The 23,898-nt window shown below is 38.6% G+C and overlaps 1 protein-coding gene across 1 annotated transcript in view; it reads right to left on the bottom strand.

Moving 5' to 3' along the window:
• Positions 1-23,898, bottom strand: part of FBXO15 (F-box protein 15) — a 644,716-nt gene that overhangs the window by 468,340 nt on the left and 152,478 nt on the right. Inside the window, exon 3 of the mRNA XM_053714867.1 lies at positions 12,679-12,805. Coding sequence (XP_053570842.1) covers positions 12,679-12,805 — 127 coding nt within the window. The remainder of the gene's footprint in view (positions 1-12,678; positions 12,806-23,898) is intronic.

Below are 23,898 nucleotides of genomic sequence, written 5' to 3'. Positions count from 1 at the left end.
AAAATCTGTATCAGCTGTAGGTGTTAGGCCCAGATCAGTGACCAAATGCAAAAAAAGATACTCTGATTTAAAAATTAAAGTTAAAGCAAAAATGGGAAAAGAAAAAACTGAAAGAATAAAAACAGGTGGTGGAACATATGTACCAATCACATACTCTGAATTTGAAAAAATAATTAGAGAATTAATCCCAGCTGCAATGGTTTCTGGAGTTCCTGGACTTACTAATATTGGTGTAAGAACAGGTAATTTTGATTATGTTTCTGGATAATGTAATTTTAAATATGTATGTGAAATAATAAATATAAAATAAACAAAAAACATTTTTTTTGTGGCAGAAGAACAAAATGAAAGCTCACAAGAAAATATTGAGACACCATCATTGGATCATAATGAATCTAATATTAATGAAAATGAAATGTTTGATAATTTAGAATGCAATATAACTAATAAAGAAATAAGTATTGAAAGTGAACTACCACCCAACAATATATCATCTCAAAATGAAATACCAATAAATGTAGTGTTGGATTTATCACAAGCCACATTTTCAAATAGTAACATAGAACAGGAGGAGGAAAACAACAATAGCAATGAAGCTGAACATACAATTATTTTTTTACAAAATGAAAATAATTCATTACCATCAGACAATGAGAACAATCCTGAGGACAATGAATTTTATAAGGATTTTGGTGAATTTAGTTATAAATTAATACAACATAATGATTTATTACGCGACAGACTTGAGATTATGAATAACACAATGCTTGAATTTAAGGAAGAAATAGTTCAGCAAAATCATGATATTAAAAAATTAAATGATTCTGTGGAAAAAAGTAATACACATTTGGAACACATTAGTGAGTCCTTAAAATCAATAGCTCAGTCAATGATTTTTCTATGTCAAAAAAATGATTGTACTAATACTCCTTTAAATTTAAATGTTAGTTCTTCAGAAAATTCTGAAAATTTAAATTCATTTGTAATCGAATCAACCAATTTAGGTAATTCAGATATTGATGGAATAAATTCTGATGTTATATTTTCTGATGGAAAAAGAAAAGGAAATCAGAATTCTGATGGTAATCTTCAAGCTAGTAAAAAAACAATAAGAAAATATAGAAAAAGAAAATAAATGTAATATATGTATATATTATTATTCTTTGAGTTAAACATAGTAATTTAAAATAAATGAAGATAAAAAACTCGTAAAATATTTGGAAGCTTTATTTTTGAAAAATATTAAAAGGCACAGACAAATATGTGTATTATAAACTAATATAAGTAAGAACATGATTTGATAATGATATATACATCCATGTTCATTAATTATATAATCATACTTGTGAACACCCCACACTGAAATCATAAATCAAATGTACACGTCCCTTTAATACATGTGTGAAAAATATGTAATGTGTTGTATGGTGTATAACTCAAAAAAATAAAGAGACCAATTGTAAACATTCTTTTTATTAACTTTCTAACTAACAAACAAAAAACAGAATTTATGTTTACCTGATAAATTTCTTTCTCCTACGGTGTATCCGGTCCACGGCTTCATCCTTACTTGTGGGATATTCTCAATCCCTACAGGAAGTGGCAAAGAGAGCACACAGCAGAGCTGTCCATATAGCTCCCCTCAGGCTCCGCCCCCCCCCCAGTCATTCGACCGACGGTTAGGAGAAAAAGGAGAACCATAGGGTGCAGTGGTGACTGTAGTTTACAAAAAAAATAAATTTAAACCTGACCAAAATGCCAGGGCGGGCCGTGGATAGGATACACCGTAGGAGAAAGAAATTTATCAGGTAAACATAAATTCTGTTTTCTCCTACATTGGTGAATCCGGTCCACAGCTTCATCCTTACTTGTGGGAACCAATACCAAAGCTTTAGGACACGGATGAAGGGAGGGAACAAGTCAGGTAACCTAAACAGAAGGCACCACTGCTTGCAAAACCTTTCTCCCAAAAATAGCCTCCGAAGAAGCAAAAGTATTGAATTTGTAAAATTTGGCAAACATATGCAGTGAAGACCAAGACGCTGCCTTACAAATCTGTTCAACAGAAGCCTCATTCTTGAAAGCCCATGTGGAAGCCACAGCTCTAGTAGAGTGAGCTGTAATTCGTTCAGGAGGCTGCCTTCCAGCAGTCTCATAAGCCAACCGGATGATGCTTTTCAGCCAGAAAGACAGAGAGGTCTCAGTCGCCTTTTGACCTCTCCTCTTGCCAGAATAGACGACAAACAAGGACGGTGTTTGTCTGAAGTCTTTAGTTGCTTTTGATAAAACTTTAAAGCACGAACCACATCAAGATTGTGTAACAGACGTTCCTTGTTAGAAACTGGATTATGCGAGAGAATTATCCATTACTGCTGCTAACTGTTGCATAGTAATAGCAATTGGTGCTCTAGATGTACTGGGCATCGCTTGCGCGGGCATAGCTGGTGTTGACAAAGAAGGAGAGGATAGTGAGCTATCCTCACTACCTTCAGCTAAAGAATCATCTTGGGCTATATCTTTAAGTGTGACTGTACGGTCCTTAAGCTGTTTGGACGCTATGGCACACTTCACACATAAATTTAATGGGGGAACCACCTTGGCCTTTGAACATACAGAACATAGGTTATCTGAAGGGTCAGACATGTTTGACAGACTTAAACAGATCTTCAATGCAATAAAAATTATTTTTGACAAAAACGTTACTGTGTCTTTAAATAATAAAAGTGCACACTTTATTACTGAAAAGTAATACACAGTGTCTTAATGCTTTGAAACGATTGCACACAAATTTTCAGACCAATTAACCCCTTAATGCCCAAACCGGAGCTAATAACAGCAATTAACCGGTTAAAAACACTACAGTACTATGCCACAGCTTCTACTGTGGCCTTTACCTTCCTTAGGGATTATTTTAGTAGGAAATAAGCCTCTCTGGAGTCTTTTCTGATGCCTCTGGACTCCCCACGTGAAGCTACATGAACTGCCTAGGCAAAAAAACTGCGCAATTGAGGCGCGAAAATGAGGCCTCCTCCCTCTTCATTCCAGAGTGGAGGGGCCTTTTTGACTAGATTAGGTATCCAAATAAGTGCCAGGCGCAAATTAAACCCCAAAAGTGTTTTAAAGTCTGAAAAAACACCTTATTTATAGTGAAAACATGCTAAAAAGCAATCGATTAAGCCCACAATAGTGTTAACCAGCATAGAGCCCTTAAAGGGACAGTACACTGTAAAATTGTTTTTCCATAAATGTCTTTAAATGACTTGTTATACCAACTGCAGAGTATAAAATATTTGAGAAATTGCATTTTCAGGTTTATTTGTGTATTTGAAGTAGCTGGTTTTGTGCTTTGAAACCACAGCCTATTACAATGGGTTGAGCTTGCAGGTAATATTAGTTCTCATTATGTTATCACTTTATGTACACACACTTGCTTCCTTATCTTATATTTGTCTGGAACACCAAAGCTCAACACATAGAGAGAACAATGGAAAATTATCATTTTATTACTTAACTATCCTGCCCCCCACTGAGGGTGTAATTTCTTCTGTTGGCTGTGTTTACTTAGGCTTGTCAATAGCGTATACGCCAGTATCAAAACTTTCAGTATAGGTTGGGAAACCACAAGCTAAATCAGGTATTTCAAATGCTGAAATATGAGTAAAGGAGCTACTTGCAACCAATTTAATATACTCTAGCAGGTAAAAAGGATCATTGGGAATAATTTAAAGGGGAAAAAGTTTTTGGGTGAACTGTCCCTTTAATAGAAGCCACAATTTTATACAGAGTCTAAGAAAAATGGCTTACCTATCCCAGAGGGGATTGCTGACAGTCTTCTAGCATTACTAGGTCTTGTTAGAAAAATGACTGATCATACCTGAAGCAGTTAAGCCTGCAAACTGTTCCCCCCAACTGAAGTTCTCTGGTTTCAACAGTCCTGCGTGGGAACAGCAATGGATTTTAGTTACTGGTGCTAAAATCATATTCCTCTCGGCAGAAATCTTCATCACTTTCTGCTGCAGAGTAAATAGTACAAGCCGGCACTATTTTAAAATAACAAACTCTTGATAGAAGAATAAAAAACTACAACTAAACACCACATACTCTTTACCACCCCCGTGGAGATGCTACTAGTTAGAGCGGCAAAGAGAATGACTGGGGGCGGAGCCTGAGGGGAGCTATATGGACAGCTCTGCTGTGTGCTCTCTTTGCCACTTCCTGTAGGGATTGAGAATATCCCACAAGTAAGGATGAAGCTGTGGACCGGATACACCAATGTAGGAGAAAAACAAACATAAGATATTAATGTGGATGATAAAATGGTCCACCATGTGTTTTAACCCCAGAATAAAATGCCCTTCCCTCCCACCTTCTTTCTCTGAACATTATAGCACGCTGTTCTTTTTGATTTTCAATGACTCTGGTTAAAAGTCTGCTTACTTTTTGATTGTGAAGCATAGAGTCTTTTAAAATGGTGAGATTGGTGTTTATATTCTCTAGCAAAACACACATTTTATCAAATGTATTCTCTTCCCTTTTTCCTGTTAGAAATAAAACAAATATCATATTAAACTACATAAAACATTTAATTGCACTAAGCACATATTTAAAATATTGTTATGATAAAGAAAAAAAGAAAAAAGGAATTGATAGTTCATGTGTTAAAAATAAAAACTGTGACAACAATGTAATTTTATTTTTACATTTAAATAAAAAATGCACACACATAAGTGACGTTCTTTATTAACATGCAAATTAACATGGTAAGGTGTAAATTAATACATACCTTGTTCATGTGGTTGAGAATCTTCTCCATTGGCAGCATCAACCACATTTGCACTAATTGCATTTTTATCCTCTTAAAAAATAAGAAAATGAAATTAGTTAGAAACATATTTATATATTATTTTCTATATTACAAGTAGTGAAAATAAAATATTGTGCATCCATTAATGTATAACAAATCACTTTTATGGATGCATAATTAATAACCATTCATTACAAGTGCTTTTAACATTATTTACAAATCAGAAGCAGGTTTTTGGGGTTAAACTTTGCAGATGTAAGGAGATATCATAACATGTTATAGATCAGGGGATTTACATATTGGTCTATAGGGAACTTTGTCATCTAAAAAAATAAATATATATATTCAAAAATTACAATGCTTAAAGGGACACTCATAGAACATGCAAGCAAATTTCTAATTTACTCCTATTATCAAATTTTAATTATATTCTTGCTATCTTGATTTGAAAAAGAAGGTATGTTAGCCAAGGAGCCAGCAAATATTTTGGACAGCAGTTGTTTATTTGTGCGTGAACTTATCCAACAATCAAGAAGAACAACCCATGTTGATTGACAAAAATGTGCTAACTACTAACAACTAAACCTACATTATTGCTTTTCAAATAAAGATAGCAAGAGAATGTATAACATTTGATAATAGGAGTAAACTAGAAAGTTTATTTTAATTGCATGCTGTATCTTATTCACAAAATAAAGAATGTGGGTTCATTGTCACTTTAAATTGATGTTTAAATTTACATGCTAAATGATTATAAAATAAAAATATCCACATATATACCGGTAATGATGATTTCAATATTTTGAATTTCTTGAACTTCAAATTGGTCACTTTCACGTGCTGCCTCAGTGCTTTCATCAAGTAATGCTGGTGATGTAGTAACTTCTTGCACTAAATTAAAATAAACTTGATGTAATTTTTTATAAGGAACATGATATGTTAACTAAATAAAAAAAAAAATTACCTTCATCCACATCCTCAGAATTATTTTGCTGTGAAACATCACTTTCTGGGCCAACAGAGACATCTACATGTTCTTTACACAAGGGAGAAGTCTGGGAAGATGATGCTGAAGTAGACTGTTGCTCAATGTCCACATTAGGGTTTACAGACATTAAAAGTTTAATAAATATTCTTTCATATTTTAAAAATCGCCTCCTCCTATTATTCTTTCTTTGAACTTTCCTTTTAATGTCTGCAACCCTTTTGCGACATTGAGCCACAGTCTTTATATGTGTGGCATTTAAATTAACCATTTCAGCAATATCTTCCCAGATTGCATCCCTTGTCTTTAAACTAGTGTCACGCCTCTGTGGTCCAAAAAGCATATCATAGTTTGGCTCCAGAGCAGATACAAGGATTTCGTTCTCGACAACTGTAAACCTCTCAGCAACCATTTTCAAATATCTCATCAACTGCCTCACAGAATAAAATATGATATCTATATAAATATACATGTAACCAGAGTAAAATGTAAAATACGCTGTGATTGGAGAATATTAAGGAAGTACTCATAGATATGCGTACATAAATGTATTGCAAGGTATTATGGTAACAGAAATAATATAACAGTAAATATGATTGGTTAAGAAATATTGCACATTGAACATTTTTTAAAACATATACGCAATTTCGTAATAATACAAATGAGTGAAAATATCTAAATAAAGAGCTTAAAAATATTTATTGTACGATTTCAATAAAAAGAATAACAAAATATAACCAGAAAAGTAAAAGCAGAATTCATTGCGAAGTAGAGTTTCATTGCGAAGGAGAGGGCGTAAGTTGGGCGTTCCATGGGCGTAACCTGAGTAAATCTCGCAAGTTTCGCAGATATGTTACGATGATATAAAAACATACGCCATACGAATCGCACATTCAACACACATACATATCTCGCCACCCATCCTTTGGCGGAATAACATAAAAACATTATTTACAATATTTATTTCATTTTAAAAATAATACGATATAACGTAATTAGACAATATACTATAACTGTAGTTTTAGATTTTGAAATATGCAAACGCAAACTGAAATAAAGTGAATCATTAAAATTACGAAGCGACGTAATGATATTTGGAAACCCATTTCGAAAGTCGTGAAATGATATAAGGAGGCGAAGCCTATAGTTTACTATGGACAGCTTATCGCGTAACGTATTGTTTACAATGGACTGCCCACTTTACACGATCATTACGCAAGGCGTGAAATTTGCGAGAGTTGCGAGTCAGAAATACACATTTCTCGCCGCCAATGATGAACTTTCAATTATCGAGGCATTAGAAAAAAATGGTACTGTGCCTTTAAGAGAAAAAAAGCTGCATAAACTCTGCAAAACAGTGTAAAAAAGCAGTAAACAACAAAAATTTTACAGTAGCATCATAAAGCCTTAGTAACTTTGCACAGCTATGCAAATAAACAATTAACCCCTTAATGTAAAAACCAGATTGACAAAACGTCAAAAACCGGTAAAAAACGTTCAGCACCTTGCCACAGCTCTGCTGTGGCGCATACCTGCCCTTTATAAACGATTTGAGGGGGAAAAATCTTCTTTACAGCCCTCAAACACAGTAGGAACCTCTGGAGAAGTAGCTGGATGTCTCTGAGGAAAAGAAACTGCGCAACTGAGGCCCGAAATTGGCCCCTCCCACCTCACTCGATGTTATGGGGCCTTAAAGAAACACAACAGAGTGTTTCCTAAACTAGCCATGTGGGTTAATAACCCTTAACCAAGCCACAATGACGTTATATTTGCATTTTTTTAATAAAAAACAAACATTTTTTCCTATCAGTGTCACCAGTAACTAATGAGCCCTTAATTCAAGCTAGGATTCCTACTAAGTGTCTGAATACAGCTTACCCTTCCCTCATGGGGATATTGCCAGTCTTTTCTAGAATAATCACAGTCTGTCTAGAAAAAAATAGACTGAACACACCTCAATGCAGTTTAGCCTGCAAACTGTTCCCCCAACTGAAGTTTTCCTGTACTCTTCAGGCCTTGTGAGAACAGCAGTGGATCTTAGTTACAAAGTGCTAAGATCATCATCCTCCTTGCAGAAATCTTCATCCCTTTTCTGCCAGAGAGTAAATAGTACACACCGTTACCATTTAAAATAACAAACTTTTGCTTGAGAAAATAAAAACTATCATTTTTGTCACCACACTCACTCTGCCCTTCCTAGTACTTAGAGTAGGCAAAGAGAATGACTGGGGGGTGGAGCTAAGGGAGGAGCTGTATAGACAGCTCTGCTGTGGGTGCTCTCTTTGCCACTTCCTGTAGGGAAGGAGAATATCCCACAAGTATGGATGAATCTGTGGACTCGATACATCTTACAAGAGAAATTAGAACTACAGGTTGCTCAAATGGATAGACAGGAACTTTTCACATCCAGAAAAAAGAATACAGTCTTTCATAATAAGGGTAGTACAGACCCTCACAGCCAGTCTACTCTGTTTATAACACCGTTTAGTAGACAATACCAGCAGATCTGCAATGTAGTCAAGAAAAACTTGACTATATTGAAGGGGGATGATGCCCTAATTGAAGTAATAACAAAGGGAGTAAAATGTATAGCCAGAAAAGCCCCCACTATAGGAGACTTAACCAGTAAAAACTTAGCAGGTAAACCTATACCTAACGTAACACAATCAAATTGGCTTAGTCCAAAAGTGGGATGCTTTAAGTGTGGTCATGTCCCTTGCAAAGCCTGCACCTGTATTACAGTTAGACACTTTTACCTCCAGCGTTATGCAACAAATATTTAATATTAGGGATAGAATTGATTGCACTTCTCAATTTGTCATTTATTTGGTCAATTGTCTCTATTGCTCCCAGCAGTATGTTAGGATTACAACCCGTCCCTTGAAAGATAGAATTTGCTAACATTTACGGTCCCTTGATGATAAAGAACCTAAAACACCTGTAGCAAAACATTTTAGACTTCATGGTTTAAGCTCTAGATATTTTTCTTGCATAGGGATTGACAAAATCAAAATGCATCCTAGAGGGAGCAATAGAGAAAAGAATCTTCGAAAGAGATTTTTTGGATAGTTAAATTGCATACAAGGGTACCTGAAGGTATTAATAAGAGAATGGATGTAGACCTATTTGTAGACTAGTACCATATAACAAATGGTCATAACATTCCAGTATTCTTATTAATAACCATATTCCAGAAAAAAATCAAAAGTAAAAAGCAGTAAAGTATTTAATTATTTATTTAGTTTTTGTTTTGTTCTCCTTATTAATTAATTAATGCTTATGATTATACATTTTTTATTGTATATGTTTTTTATTTTTTATTTATTTTTACATATGTGAATGTTTTTATATTTTGTTAATTATTTCTGTTGTGGCATAGGAGTTCCTTCTTTTTCTCCTTTGTCTAATATATATGATAAGTTTGTATAACCTATTACATTGTAAAGATATTCTTAGATCAGTATTAATGGTCTTCTTTAGATCCAGCTTACCTTATTAGTCTGCAACTTGTGACCTCATTATGAGCCCATTGGCCGGCTACCTGTATATAGGGCATAGCATTACCTGTGATCTTTATCCTCTGATGAAGCGCATGTGCGCATGCGCAAAACGCGTCAGGTGATCTCTGAGTTATTCACCTATGTACCTGGCAACTGTTGCTAAATAAAAAACCTGTTTTCAAGCCTTAAGTCTCCGGTATCCCATTTCTCCTTCTGGAACTTGGTTTTTTAAATATATACATACATATATACACACACACACTTATACATATGTATATATACACCTACCTCAATATAATTCGTAACTGCTAGAGAAACTCTTTGATTTATTTAAAAAGGCTGAGAGCAGTCTAAGAGAAAATTCTTCGCTTGCTCAATCACCAGAAAGACCTTCCAAAAATTGTGCTGATAAATTAACCAAATGAGCTCTTGATATAAAGGTATTTTACCCCCTTGGAATTACAGACTTCACTGGTGCAGTTCAAACACAGCACACACTGAAAAGAATGTTGATGACACCGGTGATAACTCACTGGAGCTCTAAGACCCAGCGCATGCTAAAATAGCAAACTTGCACTGAGGAGACTTTACCAACACAGCTCAAAGCACAGTGCCCACTGAAATAACCACTGATGATGTAGGGGTCACATTGCAAGGCAGAAATCTCGGAGACTCTGCGAGCAGAGGCAATAGCCAATAGAAACAAAACCTTCCAAGATAACAGTTTAATGTCAACATTATGCATAGGCTCTAACGGAGCCTGCTGCAACACACTAAGAACAAGATTGAGACTCCATGGCGGAGCCATCTTTCTAAACACAGGTCTGATCCTATTCAGGGCCTAAACAAAGGACTGCACATCCGGAAGCTCAGCTAATCTCATGTGCAGCAACACCGACAGGGTCGATATCCGTCCCTTCAGGTTACTAGCACATAGACCTTTCTCCAGTCCATCCTGGAGAAAAGATACAATTCTGGCAACTTTAACCTTATGCCAAGAAAAACTATGCTCCTCACACCAGTGCAGGTAAGTCCGCCACACCTTATTGTAGATTTGTCGAGTAACTGGCTTATGAGCTTTAATCAAAGTGTCAATGACACTCTCAGATAAACCTCCCTTGGCTAAGACTAAGCGTTCGATCTCCACACAGTCAGCCTCAGAGAATTTTAGATTTTGATGAAGGAAAGGACCTTGTATCAGCAGGTCCCTACGACAAGGTAACCTCCACGGAGGAGATAAGGACATCCCCATCAGATCCGCGAACCAAGTCCTTCATGGCCAGGATGGAGCAATTAGAATCACAGATGCTTGCTCCTGTTTGATGCAGGCCACCACACGAGTGAGAAGAGGTAATGGAAGAAAGAGATATATGAGCCTGAACCTCCATGGAACTGCTGGGGCATCTAATAGAACAGCTTGAGGATTCCTCAATCTCGACCCATACTTGGGTAGTTTGGCATTGATCCGGGAAGCCACGAGGTCTAAAACATCCCCTATCTGCTGCATATATCTGCAAAGACCTCAGGGTGGGGAGACCATTCCCCGGGTGAAAGGATTGCCTGCTGAGGAAGTCTGCTTCCCAGTTGTCCACAACCAGGATGTGGATCGCTGACAGCGTACAGTTGTGTGCCCTTTCTAGGATTTGAGATACTTCTCTCATCACTAAGGAACTTACTTCTTGTTCCCCTATTATGGTTGATGTAGGCTACCAAACTTATATGTCTTTGCCGCCTCCTGGCCAAGTGTTGTATTTTCCCAAAAGTGAAGAATGAAGTTGTGGACTCTCCCTGCCTTATGAAAAGAAAACAGATACCAAAAAGTAAACAGAGCCAACAAATCTCTCTATACATTGAGCTAAGGAAGCCCCCTTCTTACTGCTAAGGAAATTAAAAGACATTTGTTCCTGGTATGTTACTTGTCAATTTGTGTGTGCACTTAGAACCCTGGCCCTGCTACACAAATAAAATTGTACCTACGGAGAAGCCTGTAAAAACACATATGCACCTACTCAACACTCCATCTACTGTGCTAACCCAAGCTGCCACTATCCTGCATCCAGTAGAAGGGCCCATCCTAGTTAGATTATACTTACTCAGGAACTTACATAGGACGTACCCCAACAAAGCCAACAGGAGGAGGCTGAAGGGCACGTCCAAGAGACACCTGTGGCAGGCTAGTTAAAAACTCCTTCCGGAGAATTACTCTCACTGCCTATGGTGCTCCTCAACACCCATCTGCCCTATTCCCAATACTTTGATGAGGAAAGTCGGCCTCAAAGCAGTTTGAGCATCTCTTTAAAAGAAGATAAAAGAGCACTTCACCATTTCACCTAGCTTCTGTAAGGGGAATCATGAGGTGGGAGGGATTAAAGCTCTTGATATATTGGGAAACTTTTACCTGTCTCCTGGTGGAGAGGAGCTTAAAAGGTCAGTAAAGATCAAATTAAACTTTAATGATTCAGAAAGGGCAATTAATTGTAAACAGCTTTCCAATTTACTTAATCAAATTTGCTTTTTCTCTTGGTATTTTTTGTTAAAGGCTAAAACTAGGTAGGCTGATTTCTAAGACTCTGCAGTCCACCTCTTATCTCACAGTCTGGCTGTGAAAAGCTGATAACATGTACTGTTTGTTAATGTGTGTCATATAGTTAACATTGTGCTCAACCCAGTGGAGTCAGCACTAACTGCCTCAAATGCAAGTCAAAATGTCAAAAATATCTGATATATAGAGGCTGTCTGTAGAAGCTAAGCTACAAGGTAGTCATAGAGATAAAGCGTATATAAATATAACAGTGCAGTTATGCAAAACTGAGGAATAGTAAATAAAGGTATTATCTATCTTTTTAAACCATACAATTTTTGGTGTTTACTGTCCTTTTAATCCCATATGTCAAGGCTTCTGGACTCTCACCACCTTATGAAGGAAAGATAGATAATATGACAAACAATAGGAAACCTACAAAAATTACAGTTTAAGTTCCTTAGATATATTATTTTTAAGAGATTGAAACAATATTATTAACTATAGACAAAATTCAAAACAATTGAGAATGGTTTTCCTTTAGAACTCATAATTACTTTTTTATCCTGCTTAGAAAACACTTTTCAGTTCAATAATTAGCAGTTCAAAACACATAAGGGCTTTAGTACTGATAAGAAAGATTTCAATTAATGTAAAATAGTTGGCAGATAAGAACTAAAGTGTGAAATTGCTTGGCTTGCTTTCCATGTGCATCTGCTTTTGAATAAGAATGATTCTTTATTTTTCATATATTCTTCTGAAACTTAAGGAGAAGTAAACACAGTTTACCATCACTAATTGGTTTCTACTTAATTAATATTTTTCTCAATCCATAAAACATCAAAAAACATAAAAACGTTAATATTACCTTCCAAATGCCAAGCAAAAGACCAGGACAAGGAGAAAGAAGATTAACAAGTCCATCCTGTCCAATATGCACACTGTTCTCCAAATTACGTAAGTCATACTCAGCGACTAGAGAGCGTGTCCTTGGACTTATTTGTTGACAAGCATGAAAAATAAATAGGAAAAGTAGTTTAGGGTCCTATAAAAAGCATAATAAAAGTAATTAAAACAACACAAATAATACATTGGTCTTGTCAGATCTATTCACTACACTGCACAACTGTAATTAATTTTTTTATCTCTTAAGCAGCCCAAGAAGATACACTAATTTTTAAATCATTTTATCCCAATATATATTAGATTACTATATATAATTCATATTAGATTACTATATATAACATATATTATATATTAGACATGGTTATTTTAACAATAGCAAATACATTTGTATATTAAATGCATAAAAGAATGCTTAAGTACTGAAAAGTATTATTTATTTATTAGTATAAACAATCCTGGATGGATTACCAGATGATACAATTAAAACACAATATGTAATTAATCAATACATAAGTCACAAATACTGAAAAAAAATATATAGTGCCGGAACTACAGTCACTATTTAATGTTCTAGGGTATAGGTAAAAAAACACAAATACTAAATGGTTAACTCCAATAGACTCCATAGAAGGAAGACAATACAATTACATTCAGCGATTCCTGTATAGAGCTGGAAGTTATCCACTGGGAAAAACCTATAAAAATAAAAAACAGCCCCAAATGGTGCAATCAAATACAATATAATTAAACACCCTAATGGGTATTTGCTCACCAGATAAAATGCCCAAGAGTCAACGTGTTTAAACCGCAATAGTTTATATTTTCTGGATACTTGTTACCCCAGATTTAGGATAAAGTGGTATAAAGGATCTGTTTGATCTGACTTAAATGCCAGGGCGGGCCGTGGACTGGATACACCGCAAGAGAAAGTAATTTATCAGGTAAGCATAAATTATGTTTTCTCTTACAAGGTGTATCCAGTCCACGGCTTCATCCTTTACTTGTGGGATACCAATACCAAAGCTTTAGGACAAGACAGGTACATTAAACAGAAGGCACCACTGCTTGCAAAACCTTTCTCCCAAAAATAGCCTCCGAAGAAGCAAAAGTATCGAATTTGTAAAATTTGGCAAAAGTATGCAGTGAAGACCAAGTCGCTGCCTTACAAATCTGTTCAACAGAAGCCTCATTTTTGAAAGCCCATGTGGAAGCCACTGCTCTGGTAGAATGAGCAGTAATTCTTTCAGGAGGCTGCTGGCCAGCAGTCTCATAGGCCAAACGGATGATGCTTTTCAGCCAAAAGGAAAGAGAGGTAGCAGTCGCTTTCTGACCTCTCCTCTTACCAGAATAGATAACAAACAAGGAAGATGTTTGTCTGAAATCCTTAGTTGCTTGTAAATAGAACTTTAAAGCACGAACTACATCAAGATTGTGTAAAAGACGTTCCTTCTTCGAAGATGGATTAGGACACAGAGAAGGAACAACTATTTCCTGGTTAATATTCTTGTTAGAAACAACTTTAGGAAGAAAACCAGGCTTGGTACGCAAAACTACCTTATCTGCGTGGAACACCAGGTAAGGTGAATCACACTGTAAGGCAGATAATTCTGAAACTCTTCGAGCAGAAGAGATAGCTAATAAAAACAAAACTTTCCAAGATAACAACTTAATATCTATGGAATGTAAAGGTTCAAACAGAACCCCTTGAAGAACTGAAAGAACTAGATTTAGACTCCATGGCGGAGCCACAGATTTATAGACAGGCTTGATTCTGACTAAAAGCCTGAGCAAACGCTTGAACGTCTAGTATCTCTGCCAGACGCTTGTGTAAAAGGATAGACAGAGCGGATATTTGTCCTTTTAAGGAACTAGCTGACAAACCTTTCTCCAATCCTTCTTGGAGAAAGGACAATAACCTGGGAATCCTAATCTTACTCCATGAGTAACACTTGGATTCCCACCAACAAAGATATTTCCGCCATATCTTATGGTAGATTTTCCTGGTGACAGGCTTTCTAGCCTGAATCAGAGTATCTATAACTGACTCAGAGAACCCACGCTTTGATAGAATTAAGCGTTCAATCTCCAAGTAGTCAGACGTAGAGAAACTAGATTTGGATGCTTGAACGGACCCTGTATTAGAAGATCCTGCCTCATTGGCAGTGTCCATGGTGGGACAGATGACATGTCCACTAGGTCTGCATACCAAGTCCTGCATGGCCACGCAGGCGCTATCAGAATCCCTGAAGCCTTCTCCTGCTTGATTCTGGCGACCAGACGCGGGAGGAGAGGAAACGGTGGAAAAACATAAGCCAGATTGAAGGACCAAGGCGCTGCTAGAGCATCTATCAATACCGCCTTGGGGTCCCGGGACCTGGACCCGTAGAGAGGAAGTTTGGCGATCTGACGGGACGCCATCAGATCCAATTCTGGAGTGCCCCATAGCTGAGTCAGCTGGGCAAATACCTCCGGGTGGAGTTCCCAATCCCCCGGGTGAAAAGTCTGACGACTTAGAAAATCCGCCTCCCAGTAGTCTACTCCTGGGATGTGAATTGGCAGGAGTGATTCTCCGCCCACCTGATTATTTTGGTTACTTCCGTCATCGCTAGGGAACTCTTTGTTCCCCCCTGATGATTGACGTAAGCTACAGTCGTGATGTTGTCCAACTGAAATCTGATGAATTTGGCCGCAGCTAGTTGAGGCCATGCCTGAAGAGCATTGAATATCGCCCTCAGTTCCAGAATGTTTATCGGGAGAAGTGTTTCTCCCCGAGACCATAAGACCTGAGCTTTCAGGGAGTCCCAGACCGCACCCCAGCCTAACAGACTGGCGTCGGTCGTTACAATGACCCACTCTGGCCTGCGGAAACATATTCCCTGAGACAGGTGGTCCTGAGACAACCACCAGAGAAGAGAATCTCTGGTCTCCTGGTCCAAATGAATTTGAGGAGACAAATCTGCATAATCCTCATTCCACTGTTTGAGCATGCATAGTTGCATTGGTCTGAGGTGTATCCGAGCAAAAGGGACTATGTCCATTGCCGCTACCATTAATCCGATTGCCTCCATGCACTGAGCTACAGATGGCCGAGGAATGGAATGAAGAACTCGGCAAGTAGTTAAAAGTTTCAACTTTCTGACCTCCGTCAGAAATATTTTCATTTCTACTGAATCTATTAGTGTTCCTAGGAAGGGAACCCTTGTGAGTGGGGACAGAGAACTCTTTTTGACGTTCACCTTCCACCCGTGAGACCTCAGAAAGGTCAATACAATCTCCATGTGAGCCTTGGTTTTGTGAAAGGACGGCGCCTGAATTAAGATGTCGTCCAAATAAGGCGCCACTGCTATGCCCCGCGGTCTTAGAACCGCCAGAAGGGACCCTAGCACCTTTGTGAAAATTCTGGGAGCAGTGGCTAAACCGAATGGAAGAACCACGAACTGGTAATGCTTGTCTAGGAAAGCGAACCTGAGGAACTGATGATGATCTTTGTGGATAGGGATATGCAGGTAAGCATCCTTTAGATCCACAGTAGTCATATATTGACCTTCCTGGATCATAGGTAAGATTGTCCGAATGGTCTCCATCTTGAATGATGGGACTCTGAGGAATCTGTTTAGAATTTTTAGATCCAGGATTGGTCTGAAAGTTCCTTCTTTTTTGGGAACCACAAACAGGTTTGAGTAAAAACCCAGACCTTGTTCTGCAATTGGAACTGGGTATATCACTCCCATCGTATGTAGATCTTCTACACAGCGTAAGAATGCCTCTTTCTTTGTCTGGTCTGTAGACAGACGAGAAATGTGGAACCTTCCCCTTGGAGGGGTGTCCTTGAATTCTAGAAGATATCCCTGGGTAACAATCTCTAATGCCCAGGGATCGTGAACATCTCTTGCCCAGGCCTGAGCGAAGAGAGAGAGTCTGCCCCCTACTAGATCCGGTCCCGGATCGGGGACTACCCCTTCATGCTGTCTTGGTAGCAGCTGCAGGCTTTTTGGCCTGTTTACCCTTGTTCCAGCCCTGGTAAGGCTTCCAGGTTGCCTTGGGCTGTGAAGCATTACGCTCTTGCTTTGCAGCTGTAGAGGCTGAAGCCGGACCGCTCCTGAAGTTACGAAAGGAACGAAAATTAGCTTTGTTTCTAGCCTTAAAGGGCTTGTCTTGAGGGAGAGCATGGCCCTTTCCCCCGGTGATTTCTGAAATAATCTCTTTTGATTCTGGCCCGAAAAGGGTCTTTCCCTTGAAAGGGATATTTAATAATTTGGATTTTGACGACACATCGGCCGACCATGACTTGAGCCAAAGCGCTCTGCGCGCCATAATGGCGAAACCTGAATTTTTTGCCGCTAACTTAGCTAATTGCAAGGGGGCATCTGTGATAAAAGAATTAGCCAGCTTTAGAGCCTTAATTCTATCCATAATTTCGTCATATGAGGTCTCCGTCTGGAGCGACTCCTCCAGCGCCTCAAACCAGAAAGCCGCTGCAGTAGTTACAGGAATAATACAGGCAATAGGTTGGAGAAGGAAACCTTGTTGAACAAAAATTTTCTTAAGTAAACCGTCTAATTTTGTATCCATAGGATCTTTAAAAGCACAACTATCTTCAATTGGTATGGTTGTGCGCTTAGCAAGTGAAGAAACAGCCCCCTCTACCTTAGGGACCGTCTGCCACGAGTCCCGCCTGGGGTCAGTTATGGGCAACATTTTCTTAAAAATAGGGGGGGGGGGTCAAAAGGGACACCTGGTCTATCCCACTCCCTAGTAACAATATCCGCAACCCTTTTAGGGATCGGAAACGCATCAGTGTATACAGGGACCTCTAGGTACTTGTCCATTTTACACAATTTCTCTGGGACCACCATAGGATCACAATCATCCAGAGTGGCTAATACCTCCCTGAGCAATACGCGGAGGTGTTGCAGTTTAAATTTGAACGCTAATGAATCTGACTCTGCCTGATGAGAAACCTTTCCTGAGTCGGAAATTTCTCCCTCAGACATCAAAACCCTCACCCCCACTTTGGAGTGTTGTGAGGGTACATCAGATAAGGCTACCAAAGCTTCAGACTGCTCATAATCTGTTCTTAAAACAGAGCTATCACGCTTTGCAGGAAAAACTGGCAGTTTGGATAGAAAGGCCGCAAGGGAATTATCCATGACTGTCGCTAGTTGTTGCAATGTAATAGGGGCAGACGCACTAGAGGTACTAGGCATTGCTTGAGCGGGCGTAACTGGTTGTGACACATGGGGAGAGGTAGGCGGACTATCCTCATTACCTTCAGTCTGAGAATCATCTAGGGCCACACTTAAGTGCAACAATATGATCTTTAAAGTGTATAGACATATTAGTGCAATTGGGACACATTCTGAGAGGGGGTTCCACCATGGCTTCTAAACACATTGAACAAGGATTTTCCTTAGTGTCAGACATGTTTAACAGACTAGTAGCATACACAAGCAGGCTTGGAAAACACTTTAATCAAATAAAAAACACAATTTGAGACAGGGCGCCATATGACCATCTGATACAGCGCATAAAGATAAGTCTGCACAAGCCTCCAGAAAAAGGGAACCTGCTTGATACAGTACCACCGATTCAGACAAGCACGCTGCATACCCAGCATGGCCATCCGCCATTACAGAAAGCCCGCATGGGGTATAGCAACAGCACGCACAGAGAACTGAACGCGATACTTTTTACACAGCCTCCTCCTGTTAGCATTACAAGGAAGCATAATAGTCACACTGCCTGGCCTGAGGAGATGCCTCTGGCGGGGGTCCCGTGTCCTCGGGCAGATGAGGGAAGGATGCTACACACTTCAGCAGAAGGGAAAGCAGAACACTATAACTTCTCAACATTGGCAACGCAGCAGCCAGACGAAATGGTGAGGGGACTTATGATAATATCCCATGTCAGCATCTGGCGAAACATCCTCTGCTCACACAAAAGCAGTTATACCCCGAAGAAAGGAGAGGGGTAGCCTGCAGTTGCCCCTCTCAGACAGCATTTGGCCGGTTTCGCCCCCTGTTGCAACAAATGCCATCAGCCAAAGCCACATAAATGGAGTCCTGGTAACTTCATAACAGTTATGTCTAACTTTATTAAATAAGTTGTTGAAATGCTTGATGTTTATACCCTAGTTATAGGCCTGCTCCTTATTTACCCTCACCCTCCCCTTCTCTTGTTTGAGGACGCATTAGCATCATCACTAAGAAACTTGTCAGCTTGTTAAATGAATAGAGTACGCTAGCAAAGCCTTGGGGAATGAGGGTGAAAGCCTCTATCTAAAGACTCACTTAATAAAACCAAGACGGAGGCGTTCAATTTTATGATGTTTGTTTCAGAAATGTATTGAGATTATTTTTGTTTATATTTTTAACAAGGTTCGTTTGCTTGGTTGTATGAGCTTTAAAATCTGAGATGAAGAATAGGATACATCGACTTAGCCCCTGACCTCAGTTCTTATATAATATTCCCATGATTGATTCTTAATAACTCACTTACTACTCATAACCTATTCTTACCCCATATTAAGTTCCTGCAAATCTGGGAATTAGTTTTAAAATATACAAGCTTGATATGGACTCACAGCACATAGATCCTATGTCACCCATTACACCGTTGTGGTTATATTATAATTGTTAGCTTCCCTTACCCCTCAGCTTCTCCACACATCTTGAAATACACTCAATACTGTTCATATAAGTATCTATCTTGGACCCAAGAGTGGTCTTCAAAACTACACATAATTAAACATGGGAGAGCAATTACAACATACAATGTTCTAGAAGGTGTGCTTTAGTGAGGAAGTGAATGTTCATTCATTTATGATCTTTCATCTTGTTATTTGTTTTGTTTGTTGTTATGTTTTATTCACACATATAACCCCCACATTGCCTATATACATACAGGGCCCAAGAGAGGCCTATTTCGATAGCAGGGGGCAAAATCGAGGTTTAATAACTAATGCTCATTGCCTTATCTCATCTTTTCCTTCTCTTATAGTTTATTTGTATTTTTAATGTATAATAGATAACGATTGCACTGCTGGAAGTGGGAATGTTCACGTAATACCATTGCTGATTTCATATCCAGTGTATTAAATCTTCATCACATAATAATGCAGTAAAATATGAGTATTACATAATGATAACTGTTGCATGGTCTTAACATTGTGAAATACCTTTTTGTAACACCTATGAAGTAATCCATGTATTTTTGAGATCTGCTGTAAAACCTCAAGTTATTTTAATAAAGCTCTTTGAAAAAAAAAAAGAAAAAAAAAAAACACAATTTGAAAAAAACGTTACTGTGCCTTTAAGAAATAAAAAGAGCACACAATTTTACAAAACAGTGAAAAATGCACCAATCCTTTTGAAATTTTCACAGTATGTACCTAAGGCTTTAATATGATTGCACAGCATGTTTCAGAACGATTAACCCCTTAATGCCCAAACCGGAGCAGCCTAAAGCCAACAACCGGTTAATTAACTACAGCACCTTGCCACAGCTTACTGCTGTGGCCCTACCTGCCCTTAGGGATCAGTTTTGGGGAAATAAAGCTTCTTCTTGGCCCTCAATCAGCAGCTGGACCCTCCATGTGAAGCAGCATGAAAAAGTCTTTCAATTCTAACTGCGCATCTGAGGCGCGAAATTAGGCCCCTCCCACTCCACAGTTGTGAGGCCTACAAAAATCACTTCTATGTGACTAAATTTATGCCATGTGGATAATAACCCCAGTAAAACACTCCAAAGTGCCTAAAAAGGTGTCTCCAACGAGTATTTCTTAAATAAATAATCGATTGCCCTGCATTAGTGTCAACCAGCCTATTTAGCCCTGTCATGTAAGCATTCAATTCTATACTAAGTCTCAGAACATAGCTTACCCTCCCCACATGGGGATCTTGTCAGTCTTCTAGCATTATCTCTGTCTTGTCTAGAAATAAATGACTGAACAAACCTCATTGCAGCCAAGCCTGCAAACTGTTCCCCCCAACTGAAGTTTTCTGGTACTCCTCTGTCCTGTGTGGGAACAGCAGTGGATTTTAGTTACAACATGCTAAAATCATTTTCCTCTCAGCAGAATTCTTCATCACTTTTCTGCTAGAGAGTAAATAGTACAAACCGGTACCATTTAAAAATAACAAACTCTTGATTGAAGATATAAAACTACAATTCTAACACCACATTCACTTTACCCTTCCGCAGAGAGACCCTAGTGCTTAGAGCCGGCAAAGAGAATGACTGGGGGGTGGAGCTAGAGGGGGAGCTATATGGACAGCTCTGCTGTGTGCTCTGTTTGCCACTTCCTGTAGGGAATGAGAATATCCCACAAGTAAAGGATGAAGCCGTGGACTGGATACACCTTGCAAGAGAAATAGCGTTATTAGAAAAAGACATACTTCCTATAAACAATCTGCCAAATCAAAATCTTAAAATGCATCAGACAGTCAGTTGGACAAATATTATATTATCCATACCTTAAACAAAGATTTGAGATATTCTAGTATGTATTCAAGAAATAAGAATAAGGTAAGTTTGAATTGTACAGAATAGTAGAGAAGGAACCATATAGCATAACACTGTGAGGATATAAAAGATAGGATGCAGGAGTATATACACTCACATGTGATGAAGCACTCGAATATAGTGTAATTTAAGCAGGCCAGAGTTGCCCGGCTAACTCGCCTCTTGCCACCAACATGTTAGTTGTTGTCTGGAAGTTGCCCAGGTGAATCTCAGCTATATCGTTTAGCAGAAGTGGCCACACATGCGTCTAGCAGCTCACACTTACGCAGGCAGCCTTTTCCTCCATTCATTGAGCCTGCGCTCCCTCTTTATGACTAGGGAAAGCCTGCCCTTCCGACTCAGCACATGGCCTGTCATTGCCAAAGGCTGCCTGCATCAGTGTGAGCTGCTTGAAGCATGTGTGGCCACCTCTGCTAACCGATATAGCTGAGATTGACCTGGGCAGCTTCCAGCCAACAACTAAATACGGTGGTGGGAATATGGACAGACGAGGTCCCCTGCTCTGTGACGAGAGGCGAGTTAGCTGGGCAACTCTGAGGATCCAGCCTGCTTCATCACATGTGAGTGCATATACTCCTGCATTATATATTTTATATCCTCACAGTGTTATGCTATGTGGCGCATTCTCTTCTCTTCTATAGGATTACCTTGATGTGGATGGACCTACACTTGAGGTGAGCTGCCTGATTGATTTCTTCCTGACTATATTGGTCTATATCAGATGGAATAGACTTTTATGCTATCTTATACACCTATATACTGTATATTTGCCTATTTTACATACAGTATATTGGAACAGGTTTATTTATTTAAATTGTTCTTTTTGTGGTGAGCGCCCCTAATAACACTTAATTTGTACATAATAAACATATTTTTATAATTTCACCTGATATTGCTAGTATGAACCATACATATTAAACCATTATCCAGTATTTTTAAATTTATGAAACATAAATATGATGTAGAGCTGCAACAACTAATCAATATAATCAATAATAATCAATAATAATCGATTATGAAAATAGTTGTCAACGAATCTCATAATCGATTAGTTGGTTTGAAATTAGTTGGTCTGCGCACAAAACCAGCTGCTTCAATCCAATGAGAATACCCTATAGATACATATAACAGAAACATGAATAATACCTCGTGGAGGGAAAAAAGGGTAGAAAACAATTTCTTCCCAGTTACAAAATACACTGGAACATTTTTCAAACATTTAAAATAATTATGAAAAACAAATTATGCTTACCTGATAATTTAATTTCCTTCTGTATGAGGAGAGTCTACAGCATCATTCCTTACTGTTGAGAAATACTGAACCTTGACACCACAAGGAGGCAAAGACACCCCAGCCAAAGGCTTAAATACTCCCCCAACTTTCCTCATATCACAGTCATTCTACCAAGGGAACAAGAAACAGTAGGAGAAATATCAGGGTATAAATGGTGCCCGAAGAGAAAACCTAATTTTGGTCCGCCCATCGGAGTATACGGGCGAGGGCCGTGGACCCTCCTCATACAAAAGGGAATGAAATTATCAGGTAAGCATAATCTGTTTCCCTTCTTAATATGAGGAGAGTCCACAGCATCATTCATTACTATTGGGAAAACTATACCCAAGCTCTAGAGGACACTGAATGATAACGGGAGGGGTAAAAGAGAGATGAACCCTAATCTGAGGGCACCACAGCCTGCAAAACCTCTCTCCCAAAAGCTGCTTTGGCGGAAGCAAAAACATCAAATTTGTAAAATTTAGAAAAAACATAATTTATTCTTACCTGATAAATTTATTTATTTCTTGACACTGTGAGTCCACGGATCATCTTAATTACTGTTGGGAATATCACTCCTGACCAGCAGGAGGTGGCAAAGAGCACCACAGCAAAAGCTGTTAAAACACCACTCCCCCTACCCACAATCCCCAGTCATTCGAACAAAGGGAAAGGAGACAGGAAGTAATCTAAGGTGCAGAGGTGACTGAACTTTATAGAAAAGCAAACTGCCTGAAAAACAGGGCGGGCCATGGACTCACCGTGTCAAGAAAGAAAGAAATTTATCAAGTAAGCATAAATTATGTTTTCTTTCTAATGACACAGTGAGTCCACGGATCATCTTAATTACTGTTGGGAACCAATACCCAAGCTAGAGGATACGGATGATAAGGGAGGAACAAGACAGTTAACCTAAACAGAAGGCACCACTGCTGAAGAACCTTTCCCCCAAAAGAAGCCTCTGCTGAAGCAAAAGTATCAAATTTGTAAAATTTTAAAAAAGTATGCAAAGATGACCAAGTCGCAGCCTTGCAAAGCTGATCTACAGAAGCTCCATATTTGAAAGCCCAAGAAGATGAAACAACCCTCGTGGAATGAGCCGTGATTCTCTCAGGAGGCTGCTGATCAGCAGTCTCATATGCCAAGCGAATAACACTCCTCAACCAACAAGAAAGAGAAGTAGCCGTAGCTTTCTTACCCTTTCGCTTCCCAGAGAAGACAATAAATAAAGAAGAAGACTGGCGAAAATCCTTAGTCGCCTGCAAATAATATTTCAATGCACGAACCACATCCAGGTTGTGCAACAAATGCTCCTTATGAGAAGAAGGATTAGGACACAAAGGAAGAACAACAATCTCTTGATTAATATTCTTATCAGAAACAACC

Source organism: Bombina bombina, chromosome 5 (assembly GCF_027579735.1).
Source record: "Bombina bombina isolate aBomBom1 chromosome 5, aBomBom1.pri, whole genome shotgun sequence".
NCBI lineage: Eukaryota > Metazoa > Chordata > Amphibia > Anura > Bombinatoridae > Bombina > Bombina bombina.
This window is presented reverse-complemented; position numbering and strand designations above follow the sequence as displayed.